This window comes from Onychomys torridus, chromosome X (genome assembly GCF_903995425.1).
Source record: "Onychomys torridus chromosome X, mOncTor1.1, whole genome shotgun sequence".
Taxonomy (NCBI): domain Eukaryota; kingdom Metazoa; phylum Chordata; class Mammalia; order Rodentia; family Cricetidae; genus Onychomys; species Onychomys torridus.
This window is the reverse complement of record NC_050466.1, coordinates 53879462-53897211: the sequence shown is the minus strand read 5'-3', so window position 1 is coordinate 53897211 and position 17750 is coordinate 53879462. Positions and strand designations below refer to the sequence as shown.

Genomic DNA, 17750 nt, shown 5'->3' with positions numbered 1-17750 from the left:
ATCTGGTATAACAGAGAAAGTTGCAGTAGTCTCTTATGGATTCACATCATCTTAACTTTAAATACTAAGAATTTCACATTTTAAGCACTTGAAAGTTCACCAGGTGTATTATGAAGATATAAAGAATAAGGGACCTTTCTTCTCTATTTCATTCATTGCTTCCTAGTAAAATATGGGCTCTCAGGCACTACAAACATGTTCAGTCTTTTTCCGCAGAAGAAAGCAAGCAAGCAAGCAGAAGGCCAGACTGTAAAAGTGTGCTTCTTACCTTTTGCGGGCTTCTTCATACTGCCAGTTAAGTCTGACACGGCCTACAAGTCTTGTTTTGTCATCAAAGAGAAACTTTCCAGAACACAAGGAACAAAAAAGGAAGAAAAAGAATATTAAAAACATGTCTTCAAAGCAGAAAATTCATTTAACTTTTGGGAAAAAAACCTAAGAATATTATTTACAATGTATTTTTCAAAGGCCTAGAAGGAGCACTAGAAGTAATACTCTGCTGCCACCCCTGGCTGGTGAGGGCTGAGAGGCAGGCTGTGGGAACTTCTGCTTCCGAAAACTGGCATTATTTTTGTTTTTAAAACAATGGATACACACACACACACACACAAACACACACACACACTCACACACACACATACAAACACACTCATCTACTGAATCACTGCAAATAACAAAAATGAATTATATTTCAATTAACAGGCAATTACTTACTGTAAGCTGACACAAAGGCAAAACATTTACCCTTACTTTGCACTGTAGATTCTCCAATTCCTCATTTAATACAAATATGGCCAACCCTCCATATTTGTGAGTTCCACACTGTAGATTCAACCAACCATGGATTAAAAAATGTAGTTAAGTCTACAATGGTTGCATCTGTACTGAATATGAACAGACATTTTTCTCCTGTCATTGTTCTTAAACTGTAAGAGTATAATAACTACCCACATAACATCAGGTATTATAACTACCTAGAGATGATCTGAAGTGAACAGGAGGAAGTATGTGGGGGTCTGTGCAAATAGCATGCCATCTGACATATGGGACATAATCATTTGTGGATTCTGGTGTCTCATGGTGTTTGAGAACCAATCCCACATGGACATAGTGAGAAAAGTAGACATTCTACTTAGAAATCCCAAAGTCTAAATTAGATACACTAGTTTCCTAAAGAAGGTGCTAGAGGATACTTTCTAAGGCTCAAGGCATAAAAAAGGAAATGAAGATAAAAGGAAACAAGGCAAGGTCTAGACTGGGGAGTATCACCTACAAGTTACGCTTTAAATGCTCACAATACTATCAGTAGTTAGGCTTAAATATTTTCATGCCAATTATATAGAAGGTAACAAAATCCACACAAAACAAAAAACTAGTTAAACCAAGATAACAGCTGTAAAGCTGCCAACCCAGGGCCAACCCAGTAACTTTCAGGGGCTTATAAGCCATGACAATTTACAGCTGGAATGGCAGAACCAGCCACTACTCCCAAACTGACATTTTTAGAATGGCTTATTGAAATCACTAGAGAGCTTTGATCTTATCTGTTTCTCTCAAACTAATTAAGAGCTATAAATCCTAAATCAACTTTAGGATAAGAAGAAAAAATGAGTCTTCACTCCAAAAATCTCTGGGCAAAATGACAAGTGTTTCGGCTCACAGATTTTTCCTGTATATTACAGTGTTAACCATGTTCTTTAAATAAAAGATCCTTTTTCAAAAATGTCTAAATATACTTTCATCAATAATGAAGACAAAAATTGAAAATATTATTTCCAGAACACCTAAAACAAAACAATTCATCATTTATACTATACTTCCCCCAGAAAGGCACTATTTTTCAAACTTTCAAAGCATTACTAATAACTAAAACCCAGACGTTCTCACAAATTGTTTTACCCCCTCTCTCTTAAGTTTTCCTTTATTTAATGGGAGAAGTACCATGTTTCCCACTAATGTTTTATCTTTACTTAATAGCCCATAAGGAAAAGAAGTCCTCCAAACTGCTCTCATTTGGTTGCAAATTAATTTCAAACTTCATTACAATTCATTCATTACATTCATTGTTCCAAGTCTCAAAGAAAATCAATTTCCTGACAGTGTCTTAGGAGAATAAGAAATGGCAACAAAGTATAACCCTAAGTGACAGCGCCACAAAACCTTTGGAAATCACAGCCTAAACCAGAGATCAGCAATCTGATCCTGGAACCAGGTCCAGTCCACCGCCTGTTTTTTGTTTAGGAAATAAAGTTTTAATGGCAACCAATAAGCCTATTCTCTTAGGTATCATCCAGAACACCTTTTTGCATTATAATGACAGGTGACCAGTTAAGGAAATGACTACCTAGGCTTTCAAAGCCTGAGATATTTACTACCTGATCCTTTGCAGAAATCATTTGCTAAGCCACACTCTGAAATGTCATGGATATTTCAAGAAAACACTTAAGTTTAATGCTGGCGGCTGCCATTTTTAAGACACTTAATCACAAGACAATATGCATTCAAAATGCAACATTACAGCTAAATGTGAGAAATGTGATTTTCCTTTCAAATTTATTGACACAAAGCCCAAAATATCTTTGAGGTAGAAATTAAAAGGTAGTTCAAATGGGTGACAACACCACCAAAGCCAGTGACTCCTCTTTGGGAATGTTCATGTCTCTGTCCTGGATGAGCATACCTCCCCTATAGTATCAGTCTGAGAGCCAGCATCACAAAACTGCTGAGGGACACCAGAGTCACCAAGTGTGCCTGTGCTGTGAGAGAAATCTTGTAGAGTGTCCATAATGGAGCAACTATTCTTGAAGCTGTCAGTAAGCTTGGCCAGGCTCTGGAAAAGAGTAAAACAAGTTCTGTGAGTGGAGACAGCATAGTTTCCTTCCTTTAGAAGCAGCTGTTTCTTTCTGGTTCAAGGAGGTCTACAGCCTAAGACTAGAGCGATGTTCCATCTCCATTATCATTAGATTTTTTTTTTTAACAAAAGCATCTTTTTCAATGCACATACTTTAGAGAAAACTGTTAGTCATTTAAGTAAAGAGAAACTAAATCCTTCTGGTAGCATACACATAAAATAGAGAATAGTTATGGCACCATCGTTCTTGCTCTTTTAAGTTTTGTGTTTCTTAATTAAAACAAAACACATTGCTATCCCAAATGCCCAAATAGTTACTGGGTCTGACAAACATGCATGCCACCTCAGATTTTTTAGAGATAAACCAGAGATAAAGCATCTCTCAGACCACACTTTTATAACCTGATTTTTTCATCCACTGTGCTAAATGGGAAAAAGTAATCTGTGGATGTTAACATGCTAAAAGTTACAGTAAGTATGAATTCTGGCACATGAATCTTGTTTGTGTGGACATTCGAGAGAAGTAAGATTGTTTACTATTTCTTTAGGCTTTGGTACTTAATCACTTCTGGCATTGCTGAAGACACCAGAACCAGAATATACAAGTGCAACAGAACTCAGGCAGAAGTGAAACGAAGGTGTTTTCGAAGGGGCCAGTCATCCTGAGTTTATTTAAGATGGAAGAGATCAGGCAGAATTAATATGCTTACTTCAACATGGTGTGCATATGCTCAAAATACACATATATAGCATTCATAAATTGTGTATATAATAATATAAAAATGTAATAAATAAATGAAAGGTCAGCAGGCAGAGTTTTCAAGAGGCAGCCTTGGCTTTACCTGCATCAGGTCCCGCCGCTCCTTCTCGCCTGTACAAATGGCTTTCTTAATAGTACGGAGTTCACTCATTATAGCCTGAGCCTCATCCAGTTTGTAGTTGGTGTGAGAACTTGACATCTTCCGGTCAATCCTGTTTACAAATAAGAAATTAGAGTCATTCCACATGAGATTATAATATCCTTTTAAACAATAAATATTCAAACATTCCAATATTTAAAACAATATATATTCAAAAGTATCATAGAAAGGTGGAAAACAGTTAAAAGCAGAGTTTGGGCACAAAACAGCAAAGACTCCATGAAACCTTCCATCCTTGTGGCAAATATGAAGAACTGAGACCTGGTTGATGGATATCTACCTTTGCTTCAGGAGCATCCTGTGTAGGAGAGGAGGCCCATATCCTCTACCAAGCAGTAGGCTTGACTAATACATGAGATTGTATATTCCCTCTTGGGGCAAATAACCAAAGTTTTTCATTTATTCTCAGCATTATTAAAGTCAGTGGTTAAATATGTTTATTAAATAAACTTATGGGTGAGATTTGTATGCCAGGAGAGTATATGGAAAACAGCAAGAAGTAGTATGTTCCAATAATATACTTAACAAAAATTGGAACCTCATTTTGTGGTACTGGGAATTGAACCCAGGACCTTGTCCAGGCTAGGCAGCATTCTACCACTGCACTATATCCTCAGCGCTCAAAAACTGGAAACGTACGCCTTCTCTATTCATTCATTTCATTCATGTTATCACTTATCACTCTCTATCACTTATCCTATCTACCTCCTTGATACTTTGCTTCAGTACAAACATCCATCCAGCAAAACTTCCTTCCTTCCCTCTTCTTCCTTCTCTTTCTCTTTCTCTCTCTCTCTCTCTCTCTCTCTCTCTCTCTCTCTCTCTCTCTCTCTCCCTCCCTCCCTCCCTCCCTCCCTCCCTCCCTCCCTCCCTCTCTCTCCTGCTTCTTTCTGTTCATCCACTCAGTCAACCTATGCACATATAAGCCTGGCTAGTAGTAGTAGATACAGAACACAAAACAACCAGACTCGGCTTCAGCTTCAGCTTCCAATAGCAGGCAGTCTTGGGAGCATGTCCTCTGTCATGTCTCCCATTCCTAAGTCTCAAGCCTGGGAAGCCTACAAGGCTAAGGAAATGGAGAAATTGGTCCAGATGTAGAATGAATTCCTTCCCTGGAAAGCAGCTACCTTATTCAATAGGTTCCAGGCCCACCATTACACAGGTTCGGAACCTAATAATTTCCCTCACAGGTTATCCTGAAGATCTGGATCATCATTGTGAGCCCAAACTGCCTGGTTTTCCACTACACAAATCTAGTATTCTGTGAGTAGGAGTAGAATTCCAGCTCCACCACTCATTCATTAGCTGTGGGACCCTAGGCAAATCATCCATATCTTTTGATCTACTTCATTGTGTCTCAAATGGAAATACTAACAACACTATTCCCACAGGACAGGCGTAAGATTTCAGGAGAATATGTAAGGAAAGGACTCACCTGGCAGAAGTCCTAGAATGTAATGTTTGTAAAAATGATGATTATCAGGATAATGAAACTTCTTACTCATTGGAGAAAAGGTATTAAGTTGACAACTTTACTATTTTATTATTATTAATAAATTCCTTGTCATATGTGTAACAACAGAAAGCAAAGCTCTGCACCAGAGTTGACCTGACCTACTGGCATCCTTGGAACAGAAGGGCAAATACAGAAGCAAGAAACTGAGTTGGAACACGGCAATAGAACCAGCCAGTATTTCTGTGATAGCCACCAACTACTATGGACATTTATGAAGATGGAGACTAAGTCTTTTCCCTAAGACAACAGATACAAATAAGCCACGGGATACCACATACTGCATGATGACAACTCCAAACCAATCACAGCCTGAAACCACAGGCACAATCTCATAATGGTCAGGTACACCCTATAAGTTTCTCAAATGTAAATTTCTATAAAGCAAAATTCTTTAGTTATACATTATTTTAATTAGTTGCATGTATTTTTTAACTAAAGTGTTCTATGCTAAAAGTCAAATTACATGAGCATGAACTGAAGTTTGGCCTGTAGGTATTGTTTTTTGTTCTTAACAGACCCCTACTCAGGCTCCTTCACAACACCTTATCCAAATGATTGAGGCAATTAGTTTTAACTCCATAGCACCTTAATAGTTGTCATGAACTTTAGTAATAAAATATGAAAAGGCCGGGCGGTGGTGGCGCACGCCTTTAATCCCAGCACTTGAGAGACACAGCCAGGTGGATCTTGTGAGTTCAAGGCCAGTCTGGTCTACGGAGTGAGTTCCAGGACATCCAGGACTGTTTCACAGAGAAATCTTGTCTCAAAAAAAAAAAAAAAACCCAAAAAAACAAAAATAAAAAAATTAAAATAAATAAATAAATACATGAAAAGTTCTGCTGAATGTGGTATGCAGGCCGGTAGTCAGCAGTGGATGCAGGAGGATCATAAGTTTGAGGCCAGACTAAGCTACACAGGAAGATTCTGTCTTAAAACAAAACAAAACAAAATGTACATATGTGAATGACTGTGTGTCTGTGCACATGCATGTGTATTTCCCCAGCATAGTATCAACTAGCTATTTGGTGGATGCTTAAAAAAAAAAATGAAAGTCAATAGCAAAAATGGCAGCATCCAGCATATAAACCGCTTGTATATTCTTTAAATTCTTTTGTCCTCAAAAGCAGTCCCCCTTCTGCCAGAATATCTGGTTTTCTCACTCACTACAAGTATGCTGACATGTAATTTGAGTGTGACAGTCACAAAATTTTCTACTGTATACTTATATTACTGATCATAGTTTCACAAAAATAATCAATATCATGGACTGAAGTTGTTCACATTTAGTTGCTAAACTAAATGATGTGATGAAAAGGGTGACTGGAAACAGATTAGAGAATCACCAGAACAAATATCAACTCCTGGTTCCCTGCTGTTCCTGAATGCCTACAGGTAGGACTGAGAATTTTGTTTACCCAACTAGCTCCCACAAGGTTAGAGGAGCCTCTTCTTACACTAATTATCATTCACTGACCATATAGTAATTCGAATTAAAGTGAAGTCCATGGCCTCTATACATGTAAAGATCCAGGAGTTGACAGTAGAAAGAATTCTATGATAGAGAATGCTTTTGGTATGAAATTACTGAAGGACAAAGCATTACCCTCAAATAATGATGAGATTCTTTTTAGCTCATGTCCAGTTCAAGAGCACAGGCTGGCAGTTAGGTCCAGCTGTTCACCTAGAGCTGGAGGGTATCTCATGGCTAGCATGGATAAAATGTGTGAAGACATGAGTTCAATCACCAACACCAGAAAAAAAATTCCCTTGAGAGCTATTCATCTCAGCATTAAGACCCACAATGCAGTTAAACATAAAGCAGGGGCATCCCATGTATGTTTCCACTTTACATACTCTAGAAGGAGCCACTAGTCTCTAACACAAAGGAAAATTCAAGGGCTGTACATTTTAAACCACTAACTGCCCAAAAAGTCACCAAATGTTTCTTGTAGGCCTTATTTAAATAATATGTTCTGTACTAATCTTCTGATGAAAGGCTTTATCATATATTGTTGTTAATGTCATGAACCAAAACCTCTGTAGGCTGATGAGATCTATAGAAAAGAAGAAGGTCATCTTCAAACAAAATCCTAAAGCCAGGGAAGTCCAATTGCTCTCCAACCATCAATGGCCACTGTCTCTCCTACTAGGCCTTCCTGCTGTTTCAGAATGAAAACTAGAGCAAGGCCTGCAATCAACCCTCATAGAGCAAAGGGAAACTTGCCCATATTAAATGTAATTTTCCAAGTGCCTGGGAATGGGTGTCAATAAAGTATCCCTAGCTGTACAGCTATGATTCACAATGAAGGCTGCGGCCCCACACCTGCTACTCTATCAGACCTGAATGTGGTGGCTACATTGCAGCTTTCAGCAGTTGCAGCACCAAAGCTTGGCCACTGTTAAAACCTAGTAGTGGAGCCAGCAGCCTGTTGTAGCACCAGATTGTACAACAGGAATAGCAGCCATATCATGGAAAAGAGTCCAGCAGTGGGCATTGCAGAAGCCTTCAGAGAATAAAAATGGACTTCAAGACCTGGACCTGGGCTCTGGCCACAGCTCTACCTAAGTATCCATGAGACAGTGAAACGGAATGAAGATTAGGGGCTAGCAAGATGGCTCAGAGTGTAATTGCACTCACCATACAAGTCTAATGATCTGAGTTTGGACCAAAGAATCTACACAAAAAAGTCAAATGTAGTAGTAGTGCAAGGTGGAGACAGGAAAACTGGCTGGAAGCTTATGGGTCAGATGACCTTGATATGCAACACCTTAGAAATAAGAAACCCTGTCTCAACAACGTAGAAGGCAAGAATCAACTCTCTGAAGTTGATCTCTGACCTTCACAACATGTGCTATGCTACATTCACACATCACACACGAACAGAGAGAGAGAGAGAGAGAGAGAGAGAGAGAGAGAGAGAGAGAGAGAGAGAGAGAGAATGAGAATGAGAATGAATATAATTTGCCAGAGTAGCTGGTAGACCCTGTTTCAGGGATACCCTGTAACAGAAATCCCCAGGAATAGAGCAAGGAACCCATGAAGAGATGTTTATCATCAAACTCATATCATATTGCCCTAAGATTTCCATTTTTGGTGATTAATTGAGGATGCTGGTAGAATTTACTAGCAGAAGAAGGAAAAAGCCTAACACCTTAAACCCTCATCTTTGAGAAAAGAGCTGCCAGTCCTCTAGAGTCATTTCATGTTAATACCACAGATTAAAACACAAAAGAATAGTTTTGTTACAGTCACTAGGTTTTAAATGAAAAGTTCTAGAAAGGGTCTTGAATGCACATCAGGAAGCTTTTGGCAGCTTGCTATCAACAGCAGGTCTTGTGTGCAATGCTAGGTCTGTCCTATCACTGGAAACAATGTTCCTTTTGTTTCCACCCCATTTCTGTGTGTCTTACTACTATATGAGTGGTACTGCCAGAAGGGGGCTACACAAGTTGTACCTTATATGCAGGTTAGTAGGGTGCTGTTAATGGAACCCTACTCTAGCTGTAAACAATTCCATTCTTTTGTGGACCAATAAATCCTCAGACAGAAAGTTCTGACTTTCTTATCTAGTAATGCCTCAGTGTGATATCAAATACTTAGAAGTGTGTAGTCACTCTTATTTAAGGAGACAAATAGGTGTAAATCTATCCATCCTACCTCAACTGGGAGTTCCTTAATCAACAGTAAGGCTGAGAAGCTCACAGAGTGGAAGAAATGGACCTATGAGAAATTGGTTGTTGGACCACTTAGTGGACACTCCTTTCGGTAATGTAAATAGCAGACATAAGTAAAAGGACTTCTTAAAACTCAGGGCTCAAATGAAATATAATCAAAAATGTAGAGGAGAAGGAAATACTTGATCAGTTAATAAGAAGGCAAGAAGGCCAATTAACAGTTCTCCTTAAGACCCTGGCAGCTCAGAGGGTCCCAGTATTTAAGAACAAAGTAAATGACATGACAGCTAGCAGAGACCATGATATCAGTCACTCCCACATGACTCAGACTAGGGTCCATTTATTATGTTGAGCTGTTCCTGTTCCAGAAATTGTCTGAGTCCTCTTGATGGTGTAGGAACCAAGGCAAAGTGTCACACTTGAATCATGAAGATAGCCAATAAGATGAAAATATTGCAGTATCCATGGTTTTAAACAAAATGAATCCACTTCAGGGTCAGCGTGAAATTGAGAGTTTGCCTCTTTCAATTGGATGGTTCATCAAGGATCTAAGTAAGATGTCACTTGCCCCAAAGTCCCACAGAAAAGAAGGATGAATTTAGGTATTAAGTACTAGTTCTAAAAGCAAGTGTCCCAGGTAGGCCGAGAGCTAGCAGGGTGGTCAAGGGAGCTGGCACGGAAGACTGGAAATGAAACTAGGGTGAAATGAAGTTGGTCTAGTAGGCTAACTCATCAAACATCGAGTTTGTATTCTAGGAGAGAGAAGGCCACATGAGAGTCATAAGGTGAGGAGACATTTAAAAGAAATTTCTGTGGTTACTCACAAGAATCATGAATCACAATAGTGGCTCAGCTTAGAGTGATCAGAGTAGAATCTGTGAGAGGGATTGGGTGCCATGTATGGAAATACCATACCATAAAAAACAGATGTGGTAACAAGGGAATTAGGACAGCATTCTGGTCATCATACCAGTGTCAGGGACATTATAGTGCTAGGCAGATAAATGGGAGAAACTTAGGGTAAAGCCATGTTAGATGGGCTTCTCAGTCAGGACAGCTCAGAATTAGCACAAGGTTCATTTCAGATCTCCAAATAGGGGACCACCAAGGTGATTCTGCCCATACCTGTGAGCGTGCCCACCACATTCTTGTGTTTTGTTCATTCCAGAAATATTCTTTAGTTTCTACATCCTTCTATTTGCCTCTGGAAACTAGCAATGAGTCGCATTAAGGTAATTTTCAAGTTAGGTTTCATAAATTTGTGGGCAACACAGTCCAGTGATCTTTCACTGAAATGGCTCACTTAAGACATTTTTCAAGATAATAATGTTTCTATTTTCTGAAGACTTTTAAAGAGATCCATGAGAGAAATGCAAGTGAAAAATATACTTAGATCCTCTCATTCACCAATGAGAGAGGCAAAAATACCACAGCTTGTCAACACATTCTGTTGGTAAAGCCTTGGAAAACAGAAACGTTCATGTCCAGCGGTAGGAAGAGAAAATGATGTAGCTGCTGTAGGAAAATTTGGCAATGTCCAATATATGACAAATGCATTTATCCTGTGACCAGTGAAACTAACTTTCAGGTTTTAAAGTATCTTTTAGGAGACAGGAAACTTATGGGAAATATTATGCATGGCTATAGCAAGCCACCAAAGCCAAAACTCACTGAAAATCTGGAAAGTCAAGAACTGAAATCTAAAATCAGGGAAACTATACAGAACACACACATTCTTTTCATGAGCAAATCAGTTATTGGGAAAACAAAAAGGAGAAGAATCACAGATGAAGAGATTTAACAGATATACCAAAAAAAAAAAAAAAATGCACTGTGTGAACCTCATTAGAATCTGGAGCCAAATAGAATGGGGAAAAGGGAAAGCTTTGCCGATGGGTGCCTAGTAAGTGAGATACTAGGACTCAGATTATGTTCACAAAGGGGTCTACAGCTTTAAAAAAAAAAAGATTTATCGATTAAATGTGATTTGGGGATTTATTCCAATAAGAACTTAGGGAATGAGACAGGGCTACATATTTGCCAAGACTAGTCTCTGTGGGGTTAAAATAGGGAGAGGGCTATAGGAGGCTTTTGTTATATTCTCTTTCCCTATCATCTCTCTATATATCTATATCTATATATGTATACACACACATATACACATACACACACACACACACACACACACACACACACACACACACACACACACACAAACTTCATCATTAATCCAGAGAATATATCCAAGGCCAGTTCCCTTCCACAAATATTTACAACATACATGGATTTAAAAAAAAATACAAAAGGTTCTTTTCTACTCCCTTGGACTCAAGCATAATGTTGGATTTCCTTGCTAGCCAGGAAATTCACCAAGATAAACAAGTCAAGTTTAAAATGGTATAAGCAGCCAAACTCCTGTTGAGGTGCTCTGAAGTTTCTGGGAAGCAAGAACAGCAGACAATTTCTGAAGGAAAACCTAAGGCTGCTGCCTTAAACTGTGTTAGTGTTAAAAACAAAACAAAACAAAAATCATAAGCATCGTGTTCATGTACAACAGCTCATTTGTTATCTGGACTTAGAGTCTTGATTTCACGGTGAGTGTGAGATGGTCATTTTTTTTCTCAAAATTTCCCCATGAATAATATAAATATTCACAACTGATTTGATCCAAACATAAGTGTCCAATCTTCAATAGCAGAAAATTAATTAGGATGTAAAAATCTCATAGTCAGTGGTACTCAGGGCAAGGTACTAGCTTGTTTTTCACTTGCAAAGAATATTAAGAGTGATGTAAGTGTCCATGTTTTCTCTTTTTCTTGAGGCTGTATCATAGAATGCAGTAAACACAGTGATAATGCAGTTTCCAACAGAGCAATAACATGCTATTCAAGTAGGGCTCTCTCTGGGGAGCTCCTTCCTGAAAGGTGTTTGAAGCCAGGCCCACTGGTAGGACGCAGAAATGAAGGTAAGCCCCTCGGGACCAAGACTAGGTCCAGAATCTCCCCATCTACTTTTTGACAGGTAAGGGTGGGTATTCCTATGAGCTCTATCAGGCAAGAGAAGCCTCCCCTTGGAAAGACACAAGTTTACAATAACTGCCCCCAAGCATGGAGTCTTGCTAAGGCAAGCAGAAACTAACTAAAAACACCATACCTCTCTCTTCTAGGATCCCAATTCATATTCCATGTCAGCTATAGGCATGAAGCCTCTCCCTGTGCTAGTTCATACTACATAGCAGGAGAAACAGAGGCTACCTCCTATCCTTGAGCCACTTACAAGTACAACAGATGGATGGACTGCTTCCTAGCAAGATCAAAGGGAAGTCCATTTTCCAGTTCCCAGAATATTTTATGTTCTAGATTATTCAGTCTTAACCAGATATTACAAACTTTGTATTCAAACTGGGAAATGGGCTATCCACAATGGGTCAGGAGAAGCACTGGGCACCAAGCTCATTAATCCCCTGCAAAAGCCACAGCCATCAGGGAAAAGTGTAGAAAATGGCTCCCCTATGAGCTTGGGGGCTGCTGGACACCCTTAGATTCTTTCTGAATCCTAGTAACCTTCTTCAGAACATTTGCAAGTAAAAAAATGAAATGAACTGAAGCTTCCAACATATAAAAAGCCCACCATTAAAATGTTAGAATATCCTGTACCACAGAGTAAAGTTACTAGTAGCAAAGGGCACTGAAAGAAGGAAATCAACACCCTATTCAACTACATAGTTCAAGCAACTTTTGATAACCTATCAAGTCCAATTATTAATTTGCTTTTATTCTTTATTCATCCCTTTTAACGGAATAATCACAACATACAGGGAAGCATCCTAGAAAGTGTTGGGAGACCTGGAGGCTCTCTCAATGATTGGGGAAGGGGTGGGAAGATAAAGAGCCTGCACCAATACACTGGGAAGCACTGCATCAAGTAGACCAAATGAGCAACAAAGCCAGTAGCCAGGAAGCACACAGTGACAATGCAGCTTCCTACAGAGCAGCGAGCATTGGAGAAGAGGCTTGATTTGCTTAAGACAAAACTTTTAAAAAGCAGAACAAAAACAGCTGTGCTAACTGGCTAGTGCTAGTTAAAAGAATTTCAGATTGCAGAATCAAAACCGAGGCAGACCACACAAATAGACTGTTTAGTGCTAGTAAAGAACAAAGAGGGATAATGACTTTAAAAGAGCTCAGATGGCATTATGCTGATGGGTTTATCAAAATCCACCTGCAGGGGGCATGCCTGTGTTTCTGAATAAACTGCCATGTTTTTAACATTCCTGGGAGTCAGGGCCAGAGAAGCCAAGTTCCCCCAGGCAAAATCCAACAAATCCTTTGTTTTGTATCTTCCCTGGTACCCAGATGACCTTAATATAAGGTACACATAAAGCAGCCCTGAGCCAACCCAATCCAACTGACTACAAAAGTCAGTCTCTAGCTGGATAAGTGGTTCACAAATTCAAGTACTTGCTGAATAAGCAGCAAACATGAAGACCAGAATTTGGATCACCAGAACCCATATAATTGTCAGGTAGGTGTGACAACATAACTCCAGCACTCAGAAGGTGGAGACAGTTGTTCTGGGTTACAGTGAGAAACCCAATCTTAATGAGTAAGGTGGAAAGTGATGAAGACTCCCAGATGTCAGTCTCAGGCCTCCAAATGCATGACATACAGGTCCACACTCAAACAAGCATATACAAACACACCACAAACACATACACGTGAAAAAAGAAAAATAGTCAATCTCAATTTAGTGTTCAAAAATAGAGTATGATATGACTAGATCATACCACTCACACAAGGTTAAGGTAATTACACTTGTTAAACACACTTATCTATTAACTCTCCATAAGATCAGCACTGCCCTCATATTTGTTACAATGTTACTGAATGTGAATCCAGGATACAAAACACGCTATGTTGTTCATCTTTACATACTACAGTAACCATGCAGTAACCTCCTACCTTTGTCAAAGATTAACTCAATACTAGGCAGGTAATTTCACACTCTGGGCAACTGAATTTGATCAGTGCTGTTAATCAACTGCATATTTATACCCCTTCCCCACTCTTCAGCTGAAGCCTTATGCTCTAATGTGAAAGTACTTGGATGGGGCTGGGAGTTAGACAAGGTCATGAGTATACCCACAAATGTCCTTGAAAGAAAAGGAAGGGAGACTAAAACTTACACAGCCTCTCTCAGCCAGTGTAAAGGTGACTATCTGCAAGTCTGGAACTGGGTCATTTCTAGGAAAGGACTCAGACTTCCAGACTTCATGCAGAATTATGAAATGAAAGACTATTCGTCAAGCCACCCACCTGATGGTATTCTGTTGTAGTGGGCAGAATGGCTAAGACAGTCACGTAAAGAAGAGAAACACAGGCACAGAAAGTAGGAAGCACATGCCAAGTTTAGCCAGTGGAACCAGGCTCTGAAAGATCTCTCAGGCAATAAGTCTACACTATTTCCTTTAAGAAAACTCTTTCAGGCCAACACCATCACCATCTATAAACTGACTCTTGTTCACTTGATATGCTGATTTAATACAGCTTACTAACTATAAGAAATTCCTCCTCAAACTTTATAGGAATACGGTTCTAACTGCAAGGGCAAAAAAGGGAGGAAGTCCAGCAGTACTATTTGTGATGATGGGAATCTACAGCTTATGATGGTCAATGTGTAGTCACTAGTCCTGTGCTTCTCAACTGTAGGCATTTGACAATGTCTGGACACATTACAAGTTATTACAATAGAAGTTGGATGCTACTGACAGCTAGTGGGCAGAGGTCAAGGATGCTGCACAACTTCTCTGTTCTGCAGGATGCTCTACACCAAGATTCATATAGCCCACAATATCGCTATTGTCATGGTAGAGAAAATATGTATTACTCACATGTGACCACTGAGAATTTCAAATGTGACTAGTGATACTGAGGAACTGTAATTTTATTTTAATTAATTTTAGAATTAAAAATTTTAAGAGAAACTAATAAAATCCTGAATTTAAAGGTAAATAATCATGTGTGTCTTAAGCAGTACAGCTACCAAAAGGCATTCATAAATATAAAAAGAAAGGTTTTGTTTCCCAAGTATTTCCATTTGAAGGAATAAGGTATCTTCAAGGAAAAGAAAGATTCTGATATTTGAGATCAGAAAATAATGAGCATAAATAAAAGCAAAAAAGTTAAATTCTTGAGGCATTTGAACATGACATGTCCAGGTACCAAATGTATCAGCAAAAAGGGAAATCATAAGAAAACGCTCCCATATACATATGCAAGTGACTCACTCTTGTAGGGTCTCCACACCCTTTTCTTTATACTGTAGCTCCTGCTTCATCTGGGTCAGCTCTCGTTTTAATCTGGAAAGCTAAAAACAATTTTTTTTTTAAATCCAAGCAGTGATAAATTATTTCTACAATAGTCATCCAAATTATTCCTTAGCTTTCAACTGCATGGATCATCCAGTCTCCACTACTCTGAGAAAACTGCCTTGCTTAGACAAAAAGGTCCCCAATCCTGTGGAGTGTTATGAAAAACTGTCTTCTGGCTATAGCACGGTATGCATTTGTGAACTCACAGCAACTCTGGTTACCTGCTTCAAGACTTAAACAAAATCAAGCCAGGCAAAATTCTAGCACAGATGTGGAAGAGGCTCCCTTTCTGTGGAGTTCTTAGCAGTTAATAGGTGATGGGGAAGGAAAAAAAATCATCTTCTTTTCAGAATGTGGCCACTGGTAGAATTCCCATCCTCCAGGAGACACTATCAGACCCACACACATATGGTCAAACACTAATTGGACTTAGGTTATCAAAAAAAGGAAAAGACACTAAGTTGGGAAAGTGATGTTTTGGGGGGATATGGAGGTTGCTAGAGGGAGGAAATGGGTAGTAGATATGGTCATATTTCATTGTACACATGTATAAAATTCTCCAACAAATAATTTTTTAAAGCCCCCAATCCTAACTGGTCCTATGCAAGTGGGGAACAGTACTTGTTTTTTGAGGATAACAATGTACATATCACATAGCAAATGTAAAATTTTGTAATCTTCATTTGTACTTACTCCTCATAGATGTTACCAAGGACATTTGCAGCCTCTGACTACCTGAACCTTAATTCCCTGATATGATTCCTTAAACAGAGATTCTGGAACCTAATCCATGTCTCCACCAAACCACAGGAGAATGGGCTTACAAGCCTGCAAGTTTAAAAAGCTCCCCAGGTGGTGTTCTTTGCTGTGCTTAAACTTGAGAACTAAAAATACACAGCCTAGTTTATGGAATGGCACATCAGTAAAAGAGGAGGCATCATTACTAAGATGTTCCCTGAGCTTTGTCACAAAATAATACATGGGTTCTTTCTTGGACAACCAGGTGGATAAGGGCCTAAAGGGATGAGACAAGGTGTCATTTAATGACTGTAGGTGTCACCAAGAAAGAATCAGAATCCTCATGAAGCACTGCTATAGGAGCTGGCTTTTTGGGACTAGCAACCCAAGAAGAACAACAGCTACCAAGGGTCAAAAGTGGTATCCTGGGCTGGAGAGATGGCTCAGCGGTTAAGAGCTCTGGTTGTTCTTCCAGAGGTCCTGAGTTCAATTCCTAGCAACCACATGGTGGCTCATAACCATATGTAATGAGATCTGGTGCCCTCTTCTGGCCTGCAAGGACACATGCAGGCAGAACACTGTATACATAATAAATAAATAAATCTTAAAAAAAAAAAAAAGTGGTATCCTATTGGCACAGAGAAGCAGCCCGGCAACACTGGGCCTTGACACCTTGCCATCTTCCCAAATGGTTGGACAGTCTATCCTATAAAACATGCAATGGATGCTGGCTACTTTTTTTTTTCTGATAAGCAACAGCTTTAAAATAAAGTATTTTTTCTGCTATTGCAAAATAAGTGAAAAATAAAGCAAAATGCAATATAATTTGGGAAATAAAAATCTTACCAATATCTTGATGTTAGACATACTGATGATCACACAATGAATTGTATTGCTACATAAAAATACATAGAGTGCTTCCAGCTATGAAAACCCTGGTTTGACTTACCCTATCCCGACGACTTGCTATTTCTGCTTTAATCTGGTGTGGATCATACTTGGTATTGGTTGAATATCCAGAGAAGGCTAAGGAAAAAGAAAATGTTTTATTTTATAACAGAATCTTTACAATAAATGGACAAAAGGAACTTCTGATTCATCATGTTAAATTCTCAGTCTGAAATTTACACATGGGTCCCAAATAATTAACATTTCACAACCTCAAATCTTGATGCTTGATTTTTGCATTAGGATTTACTACATGACCACATAAGAAAAGATAAGCTACAGGGAAATAAACCGTTTACTAGAAATCTATGAGGGGTAAAGCCCACACAGACATAATGGTATGGAAAATTGTTCTTAGTTACTTTCTTTCCCATATAAACACACAGAAGTGACTAAAGGATAGAATTATAAAGATAACTATTGTCATTCTCCATAGCTGCATGTCAAAGGATTTATCTTTATTGTCTTTGCATCTATAGTCTCCAGATGGATAATTGTTGCCATGGGAAAGAAAAAAAAAACACTGAAAACGTATAAAATTAAAAGGCACTTAGTTTTCCAGTTCTGTCAAAATCTAGTTACTGTCAGTCTGAAGACTGAAGGGAAGGCAGTGTGCTCCCAAGTTACTTGGTCCCTAGAAACTGAAGTAAGATATTCATACTTTGATTCTCAGTCTGCTTGGCTATCTGGCTAAAATAAACGTATAGTTTCTTAAACAGTGTCATGCATGTG

The 17750-nt window shown here is 38.9% G+C and overlaps 1 protein-coding gene across 2 annotated transcripts in view; it reads right to left on the bottom strand.

The window, feature by feature from the left end:
- The window catches only part of Wwc3 (WWC family member 3), a 105403-nt gene that overhangs the window by 32084 nt on the left and 55569 nt on the right, over positions 1-17750 (bottom strand). For both annotated transcript variants that reach the window (XM_036174244.1, XM_036174243.1), the window contains exons 4-8: positions 17020-17096; positions 15249-15328; positions 3694-3823; positions 2681-2830; positions 269-342 (exon numbers count right to left, since the gene is read on the bottom strand). In XM_036174244.1, coding sequence (XP_036030137.1) covers positions 269-342; positions 2681-2830; positions 3694-3823; positions 15249-15328; positions 17020-17096 — 511 coding nt within the window. The remainder of the gene's footprint in view (positions 1-268; positions 343-2680; positions 2831-3693; positions 3824-15248; positions 15329-17019; positions 17097-17750) is intronic.